Consider the following 16,782-nt stretch of genomic DNA (forward strand, 5'->3'; position numbering starts at 1 on the left):
GGGTCGTTTATGGTTCTTGAAACGAGGTGAAAATTATAAAAGTGAACACAGATTTACTAGATTTCAACCAACGAAATCATTAGATACTCTAGTGAATTTCCTCACTTTTGTAATTTTTACCTCTCGTTTCAACAACCGTAAGGCCGAGTTTCCACTGAGCGCGTCACGCGTCGCGTCGTCCGAGTTAACCAATCGAAACGTCCCATTTTGATCCCGTCACGAGTAATGTAATAAAATAGAATGTGTCGATTGGTTAACTTGTGACGACGCGACGCGTGACGCGATCAGTGGAAACTCAGCCTAATAGGCCCCCTAATATCAAGTTTGGTAAACTTTGCTCTGATTGGTCCAATTTCAATCCCAATCCGTGTGACGCGAACTTTATTGCTTTTACAATGGAGTTTCCAACCCTACGATCAGTACGGTTCGCGTCGTTCGTGATTTGCAGTGATTTGTGTCCGTTTACGGGTCGTGTAAAAAGTAGTAAATTGCCGGGATGGGAGTTTTATTTAATGTTTAGTGAAAAGTAAGGATTAATAAGGACTACGGATGTGTTGGCGTACGTACATACACGCATTTGTCATACATCTGCTGGACACAGTTGCGGGTAAGAGGATACATTTAAACGTCGTGTCTCGCCTATCTCACGTCTTTTAGGTTACGCTGGTAAACTGTGTTGTTTTTTTTCCTCGGAGGAAGAGGAGATATACCTCGCGTATTCCCGGGGGCCGGCCACCCGGGGTACGCGTGGGGCTTGCACCCACTAAAACTCCTCTCCCTTAAACACAGGACAAAGTGTCTTAAACTAGTAAACTGTTACTGTTCGAACTGTAAACATACCTCTGTCTCTGGTCCGTCTCTCTTTTGGTTATAGTTGAATGTTATCTTAAGCACGATCTTCTTTGTTTCAGTATATGGACACCAAGACCCTGCCGAGCCTCTTGAGCTTGAAGGTGGATCCGCCGTCGGAATTGCAAAATCAGAATGTTGACAACGAAGTCGGGGATGGAGAAGGCGGCCCTGTCGAACTACCGGCCGCTTTGGAGCAAGCTTTGGCACTTAAAACCGAGAGAGCTAAAGAAGTGGGCGGTGATCCGAACGACACCGTTGTTTCCGTGAATAAATCACCGAAGGACGACGGCGAGGACGTTCCTCGGATAGAGGATGTCGCGATGGGACCGGAACCGACCGCGGAGAAAATGGAATCCAAATCTAGCAAAATGAAAAAGAAGAAAAAGTCAAAGAGAAAGAGGCACAACGCGGAGAAGAAGGATTCCGAACGGAAGAAGGATGGTGCGGAGGAGGCCGTGACGAAAGAAGCTGTGCCAGAGATAGAGTATGTATAGGAGATCCCAAGCATAAATGACTTGGAGCCCATGTACCGGCAATTTGTTCGAGTCTTCGAGGCGTTTAAGCTGGTGGAGCCGGAACCGAGTCCGAACGATGCAGCTGATAAGGGCGAGCCTGTCGGCCAGTATCCGCCGGTAACAAATATACGAACCGCCGGCACCGAGATTCCGAGCAAGGTGCCGTTGTTGGACGACTTTGACGACGAGGCGAATCAGCAACAGCAGCAACAGGGCACCGGGGAGAACGGGGCGCCGCGTCTGTCCAAGCGTAAACTCAAAAGACTGACGCGGCTGAGCGTGGCGGAACTGAAGCAGCTGGTAGGTCGTCCGGATGTCGTGGAGATGCACGACGTTACCGCGCGAGATCCGAAGCTGCTTGTGCAATTGAAGGCTCACCGAAACACGGTTCCGGTACCGAGGCATTGGTGCTTCAAGCGTAAGTATCTTCAGGGAAAACGCGGTATAGAGAAACCGCCCTTCGATCTACCGGAGTTAGTAAAGCGCACCGGCGTCACCGAGATGAGGGCGAGCTTGCAGGAGCGCGACGACTTCGCTGAAGGCGAAGATGCGGGAGCGAGCGCGACCCAAACTGGGCAAGATCGACATCGACTATCAGAAGTTGCACGACGCGTTCTTCAAGTGGCAGACGAAACCGCGCATGACGATCCACGGCGATCTCTATTACGAGGGCAAGGAATTCGAGACGCGCCTGAAGGAGAAGAAGCCGGGAGAATTGTCGGACGAATTGCGTACAGCTTTGGGGATGCCCGTGGGACCGAATTGCCAGAAAGTACCGCCACCTTGGCTCATCGCTATGCAGCGTTACGGCCCGCCGCCGAGTTATCCAAATCTCAAAATACCCGGCCTGAACGCATCTATTCCAGAGGGTTGCGCGTTCGGCTATCACGCGGGCGGATGGGGAAAGCCACCGGTAGACGAAACGGGACGGCCGCTGTACGGTGATGTATTCGGCATATCGCGCACTTCCGGCGCGGACGCGATGGACGAGGAAATAGATCGGGGGATGTGGGGCGAGCCCGAGTCGGAGTCGTCGGGCGACGAGGAGGAGGACGAGGACGGTGAGGAGGGCGGCGAAGGTGGCGAGGGCGAAGGAAAGGAAGACGGCGACGCTAGCGGACTGGTCACGCTCGGCGCCGAGGGCCTGATCACGCCGAGCGGCATCGCGTCGATCCCGGCGGGCTTGGAGACTCCGGAGACCATCGAGCTGAGGAAGAAGAAGATCGAGAGCGAGATGGAAGGCGGTGACACTCCCGCGCTCTACACGGTGCTGCAGGAGCGACGCACGGAAGGTCTAGGTGCCAGTACGATGGGTAGCACCCACGTGTACGATATGACGGGTGCGGCAGGTGGCCAAGCGCCACCGTCCGTGATTGCCGCGCGTCGCGGTGCCGTCAGCGGCAGCGCGAGCGACGCACGAGCGGAGAAGGACGGCGCGGTGGAATTGACCCTGGATCCTAGCGAGTTGGACCTTGACTCCGAGGCAATGGCGACCAGATACGAGGAGACAATGAGGTCCAGACGAGCGAATCAGAGAGAAGATGTATCGGATATGGTGGTAGATCACGTACAACGGCAGAAGGTACATATATATAAATAGATTTCATTCTCAACTAGAATTAAATTATTTTGTTATTACGTCAATTTTGAGTTATATCGTTTCTATTTCTGTTGCAGAGCAAACGCAAACGCCAGCAGATCCAGGATACAAAGACATCTAAGAAGTATAAAGAGTTCAAATTTTAAATGTATTATTTCTCTCCAATTATATGTACATACTGTATTATATAGGAATTAAATTGTTTGACATAGAGCAAAAAAAAATTAGGCTTAATATATTATTTTGACAATGAGATAGTTATACCTTTTAAAAATTTTACTTTTTATATTTACCTTTTATATTTCATATTTACACGTGGTATATATGAGTGATTAATAGAAAAGTCGAATCAACTGTGTATAAAAATGATAAATTAATAATAATAATACGGACGATTGCATATATTTTCCAATAAATATAATTATCTATTTTTTTATGTAATACAAACACATTACATAAGAGAATGTAGACTTCAGTCGAATATATAAATATCCACACACACACACACAGAGATGTATTTGTTCAATTCTTTAGTTAAAACACATATTTCAATGTAATGACAATAACAAACACATTATATAGATAGACGGATGTTTCGAAACAGTTATTAATTAAACGCACTTTCATAATTATATAAAAAAAATCTACACGATATGCTTCTTTTGAGATAGTAGGCCGACTCCAAAACCCACTTTCATAAGCGGACGCGAAAGACATCGCAACGATACAAAGAGACAAGGTAGAGAGATAGTAATAACGAATTTACTGATAGCGCTACCGATTTCGAGCCAGCTGCCATACGGCGTGACACGATACATCAAAGGCAGTGATAAACAATCGCCTAAAAAGAGAACAGCTAAAGAGATAGGCTTTTTACACTCTTCCGATTCTAAAGAATAGCTCGCGCATCCCACTAATATCAAAGGAATGCTAAGTTTCAGGAGTATCAAAGACGTCATTAGAAATGGGGAGAAAACGGTGACGAAGTGGCGCGTCCAGGACGGATCGAATGAACTGATGCTCGCCATGTTTCCCGTGCCAAAGAAGCACAATAATACATACAACATCTATAAAAAGATGTTAAGGATATATATAAGTAATGGTTGTCTATTGTATCAAAAGTGTTACAAAATTACTTCGTTAACGCTCTATTTTTCTCTGATTTAATTATGTTTAATTAATCCAAGTGTAAATATATATATCAGTCATTCTTAACAGAAAATCTTACGGCATTTAAGATTTTTTTTCAAAAGATGATAAAAGGATACAAAAAACGCCGCCTTGATCAAGTCTTCCGTGATCTTCCGTTCTCTTAAGCTCCTTGAGGTAGTTGAAGTAACTTCCAACCAACAAATTAGGTTGATTGTAAGAGTCACGAAAAAGACTGACTCGTAAGATGCCGACAATAACGTAAAAGGGCAGAAAAATCCGAGCATTATGCCCAGCATTCTTTTCTTGGTCTCTATTGGATAATACCAAATGCATAATGGCGTGGTCAGCAAGATAATCCATGACATCCAATGTCGACCATCAATAATCTCTATATATACAAGACTTGTAATGACTAAACGTAGAATTTCCATTATTTTCTGACTTCGTGACAGCTCATTGATAATCACTATCCCTATTGCTACGACACACACGCCAATTATCCTGAAATCGATAAGGAAAATGTTGGGTCATCGAGATAAAAAATCAAAGACGTATAAGAATTAAATTCTTAAACAAAATTCCTGTCTTATTCATTATAGCCTTTTTCAATATCACCAGTTAGAAAGAGAAAAGGGGAAATTTTTTTTAGGAATCTGATTGATATTCCCTTTTTAATTAAAATAATTTTGAGTGTCTGACTCGATCACCATTCGAGAGGTAGACTTACACGATATAAACACGTGGTTCTGGCTCCACGACGGGCAGTAACGGAAACAGGCACAGTGCTAACGACGTCCAAATCACAGAAGCTGGTACATCTTCTGACTTTGCTGCCCGTATCAACATGAGTAATAATATTCCTATGCTGAAAGCAAATCTATACGTTAATCCAACAAATAGCAACACCAGTAGTACCAGCGTGCCTCCAATGTCTATGCATAGATCCGATGTGCTCCTTTCTGAAAATACAGGCATCGATGTCATTATAGTATTAACGGCAAGCCATGCAGATATTATGGCAAAGGACGCATAGTACGGTAATCTCCAGTTGCTGCAATTGGACACTGTAAGCAAAGATTAACGCACGAATGAAATGTCCGTGTTTCAAGTGAAATCAGTGATTTGACATAGAAATTATTGCAAGAGCTACAATATCGTTTGCATTAACTTAATACATTTCATTCAAAAGTGATTACTCACTTATATGTCTAATCAGCGTTATTATCAATAGACTTGCAAATCCGACGTTCATTAATCGCAGTAGAGAAGTTCGCACATATTCACGCTTTACTACTCCACTTATTTTCATGAATAATATTATTATCCAGCCAAGCCACATTATCGATAAACATATTAAAAATCGTGTTCGTTCATATTGTCTGAAATACGACAAAGCTTCCTTGCTGAAACTAATTGCTTCGTGACCAACTCGAATTGCTGCCATCACATTTCTTCTACCGAGATGTTGTTCGGCTTTACGAATTTTTTCTTTTATCTGTGTCTCTCGCCAGTCGACGTGGTCCATATTTTCACAATTTACCGCACGATTTCCGGTTACTTGATGCGCAAGCTGTTTCACGTTACTGAGCAAAGAACGTGCGAGGTATTCGTGATAATTTATATCAAAATACTGCCATGGTAGCGCACCCTAAAAAAGTATTTCAAGAGCAGATATTTTATACAATATATACATATGTATATTAAATAATATTAAAATTGTTTTAAACTGTGTGTGTAGTTCATTCTATTAAAATCTCTTATGTTTTACTTTTAATTATACACGTAAATTAAACAAATATATAAAATAATACAATAAAAATAAACTAAAATGTTCTCTGTATATTTCTTTACATATTGAATATCACATTTCTTTCACACGAAATATGTTACGTAAATACTTACTTCGTTATTCGTAGGGATAGGAATTCCTATTAGAGATGCTATCAAGGGAGTTATACTCGCTTGTTCAACATCTTGACGAAAGCCAGTTGATTTTATTCCCGCTCCCCAAACGATTAAAGGTGTTTCAGTCTCGGTTGGCAAACCGCTTCCATGAGATCCCCAATCGGTCATTCCGTGGTCCGATGTGAATACATAAGCGGTGTCCTTCCCAAAAAAGTGTTCCGTCACGTTCACAGCCTCTTCAATCCTCTGATCGACGTAGTTCATATTTTCCGTATACTCTCTGTTCTCAAGATTTTCTTTTTACCAATAAATCTTAATACTTAGAAAACAGCTATACACATGATGATCTAAAACAAATCTCGGATACCTGGAATGTGGTTTTTTAGCATGTCCTAGAGTATCACATCCGAGCAGATGAAAGAACAGGATGATTCCGTTCTGATTTTTCACCGTCTCGGCTACTGAAGATTGCAGCCATTCTAAATAAGCGTCAAACACCCAGGAGTCCAGTCTTGTCGTCTGATTACTGTTTGCGTCGAAATCCTGCCACGCAGATGGATAACTCCGCCCATGGACATTTTGTGCGCTACCTATCTTTTCGAAATTTCAAAATAAGCGTGAGAAGCAACGAAAATCAATGCTGCCGTTTCTTTCTGAAATACCTTTTGCAAATATCGGTATTATATCTGGACTGCCCCAAGCCCAAGTTGCATGGCTTTGATTGAAGATAGAATCGAAGTCCACCGGATTCTCCTGCCATCCCTTGAAGATGGCACTGGGATCCTCGTACAAGCCTGCGGCGAGTGCGACGTGCCCTGGCCTCGATTCTGTAGGCACTCTTGTGTGAGATATTCCCCAAACACCCCTATTCTTCATTGCATCCCTAAAAGCAAGCATTTATTTTGTTTAAAAAAAATATATAAAATAAGTATTAAAATAAAAATTCAATAAATTACCATAATATTCTTATTAATATCTAGATTAAATTCGCTAAGCTTTTTATTAAATACATAATTAACGTCGATAAAACTAAACTGATCGATAATGTTATTAATTATGCATCATTGTCCTTGAATAATGAGACCAAATTTTGTAAAATACCTGAGATAAGGCGGTGGGTTTTCTATGAACGTTTGAAACCTCAGGCCGTCTGCCACGAAAAGCAACAGTCTTTTGGCCGGTGGTCCACTGGGCGCCGGTACAACTGGCAGTCCTCCAATAATAGGCGAATGAAAGTTAACGTCCAACACACCCCACAACAGAATTAAATGCATTGTTAACCCCCATAAAACAAATAGATAATTTTTGCCCGTTTCAACCCATGGTTCCTTGCACTTTCCCGGATCGGACGATTCACAATCCGTGGTATCTGATAACCTTTTCCTATTCATAAACATCTTTAATAGTTTTAAAACTTGCAGGATTGAGACGGACGAGCTGTCGAGCTTCAACGCGCAACACAGTATATGTGCAACGCCAGTAACACCACGTCAGAAATGTATAAATCGATTTGGAATATCGAATAAAAATATTATATTCGTATTTCATCGTGCTTTGTACACCCTCGTGTCTTTATCTTTCCTTTTCTATGCATAAGGGGTGAATTATTGAAACTATGACATATATATGTATATATTATACAATACAAAAATCTCGGATGCTCGTAACTTACCGTTGATAACTTACCAACTGTTGATATATGCATAAAAAAAATTAAAAATATAGTCGGCCATCGGTAAATTATCGACGTCGCTTTTTAATTTTAATAAAAAATGTATTAAAATATTAAACATCTACAATTTACAAATATTCCAAGTCTTAATTTTATCTAAATAATTATCACTATTTCGTGCAATAATATACACACATTAATTATGTAAAAATAAATAACTAAATAATGCAATATGGAAAAAACTGATATAGTACAAATCTTTCTGCGTAAATTTTATTTATCACCCATATCTACATTTATTTAAAAATTAGCTAGATACATGACAGAATAATGCATTTTTTACGGAAGAAATAAGTATCTAAAGCCTTGCTCGGGACTAGACCAAGTTAATCGCAATCCAAACGTGGATTTTGCGACGCGCAACGCGGAAAAAAATTTTGTTGCGTACATTCCCGTGTTGCGAATGTATCTTGTTTTAATTCCAGCACCAGTTTGCAACATCTGTAATATCTTCAAGGTATCTTTAAGTTACATACGTCTCAAAGAGAAGTATAAAACGTCGCTTAGCTCAGCTTATCGCCTTTCAATTCATCGTTATAATACACTATAGCGCGCGCTATCAACGACGTGCCGTCCGTGTTTGCTTCCGTTGAGCTTTTGCTATTTTTATTAGAATTCTTTTTCGGGTCGTCCTCCCTATTATTGTTATTATTCACTTGCCACGAAACTGGCTCGGGTAACTTGTGCTTCGCGTGCCTCGCTAACTCGTTGACCGCACTCAGCAGATAATTGATCTGCGCTTCCTGTTGCAACGTAACGTTATGCAACGTTTGAATGTCGTCCGTGAACTTCTGTAGCTGCGTCTGACGGACCTCTTCTCTCTTCGCCTCTTTTACGACTTGCCTGTTGTACTCCAGTATCACACATGCCCCGGCCACGCTGAAGATAATGAACTCGCTAATCAGACTGGCGCCCAAATCAATCGCCATAGCTTCGTTCAACTTGGCGACCTTCGTAGGCTTACCGAGGTTCATGACGTACATCTTCCCTTTCACTTCTGCCCAATGATAAACTGTAAATATGCAAAACAATGACAATCACACGTTACAATCGTACGAATAATAAACTTCGGGGTATCGCGTGAAAAAAAGATCAAAAGTACACTCACACTGAGCGGGCGGTATGATGAAATAAGTTCTGAAAATAGGATGACTCTTTGCCTGATTGACAATAAACTTGGCTAGAGGTTTACTGATCTGTTTGACAAACAGCACGCCCAATTTGAGGGCTGGAAATACACCGATCGCCATCGCGTCGTCTCATCCGGTCTAATCGTTGCAAAGCATATTTTTCTCCGTCAGCAGATACCTGCCAGGTCGAGGGCGAACTCCACCATCGCCGTAGATCTTCGCGAACGATAACGGATCGCTACGAGGAGTACGAGTACGAGGCCGCGAGGATGCAGTATGCAGGTGGATCAGCCAATGGCGGTGAGAGACAGAGAAAGCAACGTCGCTCGGCCGGAAATTTAACTGATTCATGAAAATTTGCCCAAATCGAGATCTCGCACGCGGTGTTTCGCGCCAAAAGAAATAACGATAAAAAAAAAAAAACATAACATCCAAGGAGCATTCTTGACAGATCGAGCAAAGTGATGTGTTCGTCTTTTCCGTCAGATCGATTTATCCTTCCGTTATCTCGTTAGACGAGAATTTACTTCGGACAGTGACGGTGACGGAACGCAACGCGCTACGAGAGAGATATACGATCGCACGTAGCGTTCCCTGGGTGGACGCGATTCCAATTCCTCGTTCCGTTTTTCGTTGTTCGACCAAAAACTCATTCGGGTTCATTGGTTCATTGGGTTTTTTTTTCCTCGCCACTTAACCTCCACCTCGCGTTTGCGTGGAATTATATTTCAACTTGTTTGAATGACAGAGAATCGGAGAACGAGGTTATTGTACAATAGAGCCACGTCACACGAATTGATTATTTTTCCACCAAGTGTCTGTATGTACGTTTGCAGCGCGGTGACTTTTTAATACTTTTACAGTTCTGACGCGCCGCTGTCAGTGCCAATGATACGTCACTTTGAGGGTTGAGCCTGGGTTGAGCGCGGTCTGTATGTGCGGATAAAAGTATACAGCCCCACAATGTGGTCCTTCTTCTCGAGAGATCCCGCCAAGGATTTCCCGTACGACATCGGGGAGCCTATCCCAGGTTTGGAGACCAAGAGTATTTGGACGATACACAGGGCTAGGAGAAAGGTAATTCGATTAGCTGCGGGAATAGTAGCACCGAAGTACACCGTATTTTATTAATTTCACTAATTTATTACAACCGATTGATCAGCGGTGGCAAAAGTTCTTCCATCTTTCCAACTTATCGGCGAAAAAAAATATTATTTTTATCCTTGCAAGATCTTCCGCAGGGCACCACGACGGGCGAGGACGTTTCGGTTTTCGTCTTTGACGTTAAAAACGAAGGAGAGAAGCAGCTGGACATTGCCCGCGCGGCTGTGAAAAGACTCAAGACGCTTAGACATCCGAGTATACTTGCGTATCTTGACAGTCTCGAGGTATGAGTTATATCGACTTGCAGTGGCGGTGCAATGGCTCTTTGCACAAAGACGTAATCTGTGTTTCGTTACTCCAGACTGACAAAATGGTTTACTTAGCCACAGAGCGCGTGGAGCCGTTGTATAATCGCTTGATCGAAATGCAAAAATGCAATTCCGAGAATGAGTCTAAGAAGGAATTGTACTTCTCCTGGGGCATATTTCAAATTACGGTATGTATAAATGAAACGTCGTACGTCGACATCAGAGATTTTTGAGCAACGGAAAGAGAGAGATCTGTAATACGTGTTCAATTTGATGGCAGAGGGCACTTAACTTCTTAAATAACGACGGGAATTTACGGCATAATAATGTCAATCTGTGGACAGTGTTCGTTAACGAAGAGAGCGGCGAATGGAAACTCGGTGGAGTTGAATACATGACAGCTGTGGATGCATCGTACAAATTTTTGCCTTCTACTTTCCAAGTGTATCAACCGCCAGAGGCTAAGGAAGGCGCAAAACTCGCGACTAAATGGTAAACGATATTAGTATATTAATTTTATTCAAACTTAGCGATATAATCGTAGACGTAACAGAGATGCGATAGAGACGATACGATATAGCGCGGGGGGAGTTTACAAATATTTGGATTTAATATTAGCAATATATGAAACTGATAAATGAATAAAAAATAGCTCAGTTGACATGTGGGGACTTGGCTGTCTGATTTGGGAAACGTACAATGGCATATTTAACAATACTTCGCAACTCAAGGTCACAGGTCAAGTAAGTTTTCTGCTTGTTTTATGCCGTCTTCCTGTCAAATCGTAATTTCGTAATGCGCATAAACACCCTTTATTTTTGAAGATTCCGAAGCAAATAATAACGGTGTATCGAGAGCTGGTAGGGACTAATCCAGAAGGAAGACCAAATCCCGCGGACGTGATAGCGCGTTGTCGCAGTAACGGCGGCTTCTTTAAGAACAATCTTGTTGACGCTCTTTTGTTCCTGGAGGAAATCCAGATGAAGGAAAGGGGCGAGAAAGGACGATTCTTCTCGCAATTAGCGGCACAATTGGATTCGTTTCCCGAAGGTGTCGGCAGGTACAAGATCTTGCCGCAATTATTAGCCGCTTTCGAATTCGGGGACGCCGGAAGCGCTGTGTTACCGCCGTTATTGCAGCTGGGTTCTCAGTTACCTGACGCTGAGTATCAGCGTCGCGTGGTGCCCTGTGTTGTTAAGTTATTCGCGTCGAACGACAGAGCGACGAGATTACGATTGCTGCAACAATTGGACCGATTCGTCGATCACTTGCAATCAGCTACCGTTAACGAAGCTATTTTTCCCCAGGTAAAGCTTTATTGGATGCTATTAGACTTTATCAATTGTTTATATTATAATGAAAATAGTATGGTAATTTTATATCTCTAACGATTTTATAAAGTTTTCAGTAAATATATTTAATTTTGAATTTATAAATCAATAATTTTTTACAATAATACTAATTAATTACGTTCGCCATAATATCTCTCTATAATAATAATAATATAAGATTATTTTAATATATGTTAAATATATATTCTTTGCAGGTAGCAAGGGGCTTCCTCGACACAAACCCGGCAATCAGGGAAGAAACGATAAGATCGGTCGTACATTTAGCACCAAAGTTAGATTATAATAATCTTAATGTCGAGACTTTAAGATACTTTGCAAAACTTCAGTCGAAAGACGAGCAAGGCGGTATTCGCACAAATACCACAGTTTGCCTCGGAAAAATTGCTCAACATCTTCATCCTCAGATAAGGCAGAAGGTTGGCTTTTTCTGCTTAAAAAACCAACTTAATATTTTTTAAATATATATCTACTTCCATATTTATTTTTTTAGATTACTCTTCTTTTAGAGTCTTCTTGTTGATCAGGGGGGAGATAGACCTTTTATATATTTTTTAAATGGCACACTATTTTAGTCCCATATTCATATATAATAAAACAATTTAAAATTAATAAAATAATATAATTTATAATACACATTCATGAAATATTATTAAATCAATTAATAAATGTAATTTTAGGTATTGATTGGCGCGTTTATCCGTGGAACTCGCGATTCTTTTCCGCCAGCCAGAATTGCGAGTATACTGGCTCTGGCCGCAACGCAGCAATATTTCCTGCTACAGGAGGTCGCAAATCGCATTTTACCGGCTCTATGTCCACTTACCACGGACGTGGACAAAGGTGTACGAGACAATGCATTCCGTATCATCCGAGGTTTTTTATCAAAGCTTGAGACGGTCTCTGAAGATCCCGGTCTTCGCGAATCAATGGGTGAGCACTGCATATAGCACTAGTATTTCATAATTAGATACTTAACGGCTATTCTTTGAGAAAACTTCGAAAGAAGATTCTGAAATCTAATGTCACTAAAATGTTTGTAGAGGCGGATGTGAATACTGCGACACCCAGTCTCAGCAATGCCGCGGCGACATGGGCCGGATGGGCCGTTACGGCAGTTACGGCGAAATTCTATCGCAGCCAGTCAGATACGCCAAAATCATCAAATGCTCATAGCACATCTAGGATCTTGTTAAATAAACCCGCTTCCTTAGGTTAATATAAATTCTCTTTACCAGCGCTTTCATGTCCATGGACATTTTTTCACTCCGAAGTAATTTATTTAGTAGCATATAGATATATTAGTGATATAGTTTCTTTAATTGTTTTAGAACAAGCCAGCAGCTCCCAGAGCAGCGCTAGCACTACTGCCACGACGAGCAGCGCGACAAGCATGACTTCCCTCGATCCCGATCACGAGCACGATACGCAAAACACTCAAAATACAAATTCCGATTGCGATTGGGATTGCTGGGACGCCGATAATTGGGGGGACATGGAGCAGCAATCCACCACTACGCCATCGATGCCATTGAATCCAGCCAGTAGTATATCACCGTCCGGCCATTCCCCTAAGGCTAATGAACAGTGGACCAGCCTTGAGGAAGAACCGGTTTGTCACTTGGCGTTTTATTATATTTGTGTGTTAAGTCAAGGTTCTTCTCGGATATCCTATCTAACCTGATATGTTAATGCGAGTGATATGAAGGGTACGAGCGTACGGCCGCAAATTCTAAATCTTAAAATCTATAACAGCGGAATTTTTCGGCCAATCTCGAGTTCTTTTTTATTTAATAAAAATATTTCAATATCTCTCTCTCTCTCTCTCTCTCTCTCTCTCTCTCTCTCTCTCTCTCTCTCTCTCTCTCTCTCTCAATAGCATTTAAATTAAGGCATTAAAGGAAATGAAAGAGCGAGCCAAAAATATATATTTTTGTTATACGATGCTTAGATTAAATGTTTAATATTAAATATTACATAATAGTAAAAATAACGTTGCCATACAAATTTTTGTCATACGAATTTTGGAACAACCTATATATGTACACATATGGATACGCGAATAGATAACGAGAATAATTCAGTTGTCCGTTATCAGCAACGTATAGAACATTTGTGGTGTTTTACAGGAAGAAGAAACAACCCAAGGTGTTCAAAACAAAAACGATTCTTCCGAAATAGGATGGGAAGATTCGGAGTTTCAGTCTCTCGAAGATGTTCCCTTAGAGCCCTTAGAGCAACCAAGTATATATCTGACTTGATTTCTAAGCACATACATGTGCATACACAAATTTCATTTCATTAGTCATTGCAAAAACAATTCCCTTTTTCCGCGTAGGCGTTCCTAGTGGAAACAATAAATACGAAGAAGCAAGAAGGAAGAGAGAAGAGCGCAAGTTGGCCAGACAAAGGCAGATGGAGGCGAAACGAGCGGTGAAATTACGAGCCAGTCCAGCTGCGAAGAAGATTTAAGCGAATCAAGTAAATGCTCCGTATGTTAATCGTTCTATTGTACATTAAGCAAATTAAATATTCCAAGTAATATGATGAAACTATTTTCTGTAAATCTTATCTAATGTACGAAAGAAGTTGATCCCCAAAAACGTTTTCTACAACCATTATTTATTAACATTATATGCATGAAAAAATATACATATGTTAAGCAAAAGTTAATTATTTTATTTAACAATTATTATTTTTTTTACAACCTATACAGTCTACAATATAATGCGACGGTATACTTTATACGCATGTAGGACCCATTTTTTCGAAAAATTGGTACACGCGCGCGCGCGCGCCCGTACACATCAGTTATGTGATACTTATGTTAATAGATAAAAAAGATATATAAAATAATTTCTTTTAATTTTTACGCAAGTGTTAGTACGATAAATTTTCTCTCTTATAAATAAAAAAAAAGCATATTGATTTCTTCTTAAATTCTTTCGTAAAATAATGAGATTTTCTTCATAGAGAGAACATACGAACGTTTCCAACATTTTGTTTAATAAAAGAACATTTGTGTTCAATTTATATCCAAATGTTCTTTAAATTTTAATATAACTAGCAATGTAATGTTGTATTTCAGTTCATATGTACGCTGTACCATGAACAAGTACCCGATTGCCATTATACCGATAGATAAGATCATCGGTAGATAAGCCAATTACTATAAATGAGACTGTTCAGTGGCATTTTCACTGTGGAAGCGCATATTGAGATAATTAGCATTGTTAGTTTCCCGCTTGAAGCCTATGTTCTCGTAGAATGGCACCAGACGATCTACGCAATCCAAAGATAATTTGTAACAGTGGAAGTAGCGCGCTAATTGCACTACAATCGTCACCACTAATTTTCCCAATGATTTGCCTCTGTAATTGTTGTTAACCACTACGTCTTCCAGGCGTCCTCGCTACAAAAGATATATGCATATGGGATATAATCTCTATACGTTGAAAAACACGCATGAGAATTACATACCAAACTGCAATTATGAATAAACTTCTGCTCCACAACTAATGACGCGCATGCTATCACTTTCCCAGAATTTACATCCTCAATGACGACAACGTAGTAACCGCCAGCAGTCTTCATGCTGTAGAATCTATCTGATTATAGGACAAGGAATAATTAGTTTAATTTCGTTATTCGGTAGAATTTAATCTCTGATCTTAAAACTTACTTAAGAATTGTTCCTTGGTGACATTTCCAACATCTGTCAATTGTGACAGGAGGACTAAGAAACCTACAAGATTTCATAAATAATTGAATTATTCGCAAAGAAGAGTTGAATGTTATATTAATCTATACATTATCTCTTAATTACATTAATATTAACATATACAAAAATATATTTACAAGAGTTCGAGTGACACATATATGTGATTAAAAAAGAAGATTATAGCAAATTATCTTTACTCTGTCTCTCTCTGTAGCGATGACGTATGATTTGTATGACATTTGATTACCTCTGTCATAATCCGTACTTCTTAGCGGTCTTACGAGTAACCCAGCAACATGCGATATCGGCAATCTGTCCAATATAGCGGGATTGAAGAGATTAATTTCGTCCTCTTCGACGGACTTTTCCTGTGCAATGAAACCGGAGGAAGCGACATATTATATTTCTTTTTCTTTTCTCGTGACATATTACGTGGTTTTATATTTTTTTCGTAAATTGACAGCACGACGTCGCTTCTGTTATCAGCTAGCTCTTCCTCAGTAACGTGGCTAAATTTTTTTTCTTCGCAATATATTTCCAAATATGCTTTTTTAATTGTTAAGAAACGATGGAAATTAGCAGTTTGCCTATTACGCGCGAGACCTCAGTTCCGCGAGAGAAAAACGCTAACGTATGGATGCTCTATGTACCTGCTGCGTTTTGCTCATGTTTGTCGACACACTCCGTCGCGATCCGCACGTTCACCTATCAACTATCAACCTCTCGCCGTGCAAACGCCGATCGCACCTGACACAACGCAACCCGTTCATGACTGACGTGCCGAAACGCTCGCAGCGCGCACAGCGGAGTTAGTACGTACTAATTTCCCATCGCGTCGAGAACGTAATGAAATGTAGATGTAATTCGCACGTTTATTTTTAGAAGAAAGAGAACCTCGCCTTCTCTCTCTCTCTCAATCACAATCAAGAGCTCCAACTACAGAAGAAGAAAAGAAAGAAGAAAAAAGAAGAAAACCAAGACGAAGAAGAAGAAAGGAGAAGTAACGGAAACTCAAAAGAAGAAAACCTGTTTGCAGCTTCCTTTTCCCTTCTCAAATATTACACGCTTGAAACCTGCAGAGAGAAAGATAAGAATGGTCATGCCCGCGTTTTGGCCGTACCCGAATCCTGTCGGTATGTGCATGTTTTTGTGGTTCTCACGATTTATCGGTTTTATTTCCAAAGAGAATCAAAAAATCGTGGACATAGCACGGAAGAGAACCACAAACACGTGCACATACCGACAGGATTCGGGTATGTTATGGAGGATTCACACTGCGTCCGATCACGTCCGATGTTCAACGTACGACGATCCGACATCCAATAGGAAATTTTTGTCTCTAATAAGAAATTCTGTTATTGGATGTCGGATCGTCGTACGTCGAACATCGGACGCAGTGTGAATCCTCCATCTT

At 40.9% G+C, this 16,782-nt stretch overlaps 5 protein-coding genes across 8 annotated transcripts; 2 read left to right on the top strand and 3 right to left on the bottom strand.

Annotated features, from left to right (window-relative positions):
- Nucleotides 1–429: 429 nt before the first annotated feature.
- On the top strand, nucleotides 430–3,239 carry Sf3b2 (splicing factor 3B subunit 2). Its single transcript, XM_077402162.1, is given in 4 exon segments — nucleotides 430–607; nucleotides 912–1,897; nucleotides 1,899–2,949; nucleotides 3,045–3,239. Coding segments are annotated over 3 exon segments (2,103 nt in total). The 5' UTR covers nucleotides 430–607; nucleotides 912–914; the 3' UTR covers nucleotides 3,114–3,239.
- Nucleotides 3,240–3,353: 114 nt separating this feature from the next.
- Nucleotides 3,354–7,616, bottom strand: LOC143895196 (GPI ethanolamine phosphate transferase 1). Its single transcript, XM_077402161.1, has 8 exons — nucleotides 7,126–7,616; nucleotides 6,687–6,907; nucleotides 6,392–6,614; nucleotides 6,022–6,304; nucleotides 5,320–5,767; nucleotides 4,847–5,183; nucleotides 4,236–4,620; nucleotides 3,354–4,034 (listed from the first exon to the last, which is right to left on the bottom strand). Exons 1-8 carry the CDS (start codon nucleotides 7,419–7,421, stop codon nucleotides 3,612–3,614), a joined length of 2,616 nt encoding a protein of 871 aa, XP_077258287.1. The 5' UTR covers nucleotides 7,422–7,616; the 3' UTR covers nucleotides 3,354–3,611.
- A 337-nt stretch (nucleotides 7,617–7,953) lies between these two features.
- On the bottom strand, nucleotides 7,954–9,183 carry LOC143895207 (putative OPA3-like protein CG13603). The gene is made up of 2 exons (XM_077402180.1): nucleotides 8,865–9,183; nucleotides 7,954–8,768 (listed from the first exon to the last, which is right to left on the bottom strand). The coding sequence occupies exons 1-2, from the start codon at nucleotides 9,004–9,006 to the stop codon at nucleotides 8,260–8,262; spliced, it is 651 nt and encodes a 216-aa protein (XP_077258306.1). The 5' UTR covers nucleotides 9,007–9,183; the 3' UTR covers nucleotides 7,954–8,259.
- Nucleotides 9,184–9,234: 51 nt separating this feature from the next.
- Yata (N-terminal kinase-like protein yata) lies at nucleotides 9,235–14,202 on the top strand. 4 transcript variants are annotated; one of them, XM_077402177.1, is made up of 13 exons: nucleotides 9,235–9,354; nucleotides 9,750–9,963; nucleotides 10,128–10,274; nucleotides 10,352–10,486; nucleotides 10,579–10,790; nucleotides 10,951–11,041; nucleotides 11,123–11,605; nucleotides 11,845–12,066; nucleotides 12,328–12,580; nucleotides 12,691–12,861; nucleotides 12,979–13,259; nucleotides 13,777–13,891; nucleotides 13,986–14,202. In XM_077402177.1, exons 2-13 carry the CDS (start codon nucleotides 9,850–9,852, stop codon nucleotides 14,117–14,119), a joined length of 2,358 nt encoding a protein of 785 aa, XP_077258303.1. In that variant the 5' UTR covers nucleotides 9,235–9,354; nucleotides 9,750–9,849; the 3' UTR covers nucleotides 14,120–14,202. The 4 variants fall into 4 exon arrangements, with proteins under 4 accessions (XP_077258303.1, XP_077258302.1, XP_077258304.1 ...); XM_077402176.1 differs by lacking the exon at nucleotides 9,235–9,354 and adding an exon at nucleotides 9,434–9,650; XM_077402178.1 differs by lacking the exon at nucleotides 9,235–9,354 and having other exon boundaries at nucleotides 9,434–9,963; nucleotides 10,117–10,274.
- A 225-nt stretch (nucleotides 14,203–14,427) lies between these two features.
- On the bottom strand, nucleotides 14,428–16,177 carry Gnpnat (glucosamine 6-phosphate N-acetyltransferase). Its single transcript, XM_077402182.1, has 5 exons — nucleotides 16,019–16,177; nucleotides 15,616–15,736; nucleotides 15,330–15,392; nucleotides 15,128–15,255; nucleotides 14,428–15,059 (listed from the first exon to the last, which is right to left on the bottom strand). The coding sequence occupies exons 1-5, from the start codon at nucleotides 16,034–16,036 to the stop codon at nucleotides 14,817–14,819; spliced, it is 573 nt and encodes a 190-aa protein (XP_077258308.1). The 5' UTR covers nucleotides 16,037–16,177; the 3' UTR covers nucleotides 14,428–14,816.
- Nucleotides 16,178–16,782: the final 605 nt, after the last annotated feature.

This window comes from Temnothorax americanus, unplaced genomic scaffold, assembly GCF_048541705.1.
Source record: "Temnothorax americanus isolate GAGA-0224 unplaced genomic scaffold, ASM4854170v1 Scaffold15, whole genome shotgun sequence".
NCBI classification, from domain to species: domain Eukaryota; kingdom Metazoa; phylum Arthropoda; class Insecta; order Hymenoptera; family Formicidae; genus Temnothorax; species Temnothorax americanus.

Excerpts from the sequence above, each read along its gene's own strand:
- Yata (XM_077402177.1), top strand. The coding sequence starts at position 9,850 with ATGTGGTCCTTCTTCTCGAGAGATCCCGCCAAGGATTTCCCGTACGAC. Across the intron at positions 11,606-11,844 it reads ACGAAGCTATTTTTCCCCAG|GTAGCAAGGGGCTTCCTCGA; the intron begins GTAAAGCTTTAT and ends TATTCTTTGCAG. Across the intron at positions 12,067-12,327 it reads ATCCTCAGATAAGGCAGAAG|GTATTGATTGGCGCGTTTAT; the intron begins GTTGGCTTTTTC and ends ATGTAATTTTAG.
- Gnpnat (XM_077402182.1), bottom strand. Across the intron at positions 15,256-15,329 it reads CACCAAGGAACAATTCTTAA|ATAGATTCTACAGCATGAAG; the intron begins GTAAGTTTTAAG and ends TCCTATAATCAG. Across the intron at positions 15,060-15,127 it reads TTATTCATAATTGCAGTTTG|CGAGGACGCCTGGAAGACGT; the intron begins GTATGTAATTCT and ends TATCTTTTGTAG.
- LOC143895196 (XM_077402161.1), bottom strand. The coding sequence starts at position 7,421 with ATGTTTATGAATAGGAAAAGGTTATCAGATACCACGGATTGTGAATCG. Across the intron at positions 6,908-7,125 it reads AACCCACCGCCTTATCTCAG|GGATGCAATGAAGAATAGGG; the intron begins GTATTTTACAAA and ends GCTTGCTTTTAG. Across the intron at positions 4,621-4,846 it reads GAACCACGTGTTTATATCGT|GATAATTGGCGTGTGTGTCG; the intron begins GTAAGTCTACCT and ends TATCGATTTCAG.
- LOC143895207 (XM_077402180.1), bottom strand. The coding sequence starts at position 9,006 with ATGGCGATCGGTGTATTTCCAGCCCTCAAATTGGGCGTGCTGTTTGTC. Across the intron at positions 8,769-8,864 it reads CATCATACCGCCCGCTCAGT|TTTATCATTGGGCAGAAGTG; the intron begins GTGAGTGTACTT and ends GCATATTTACAG.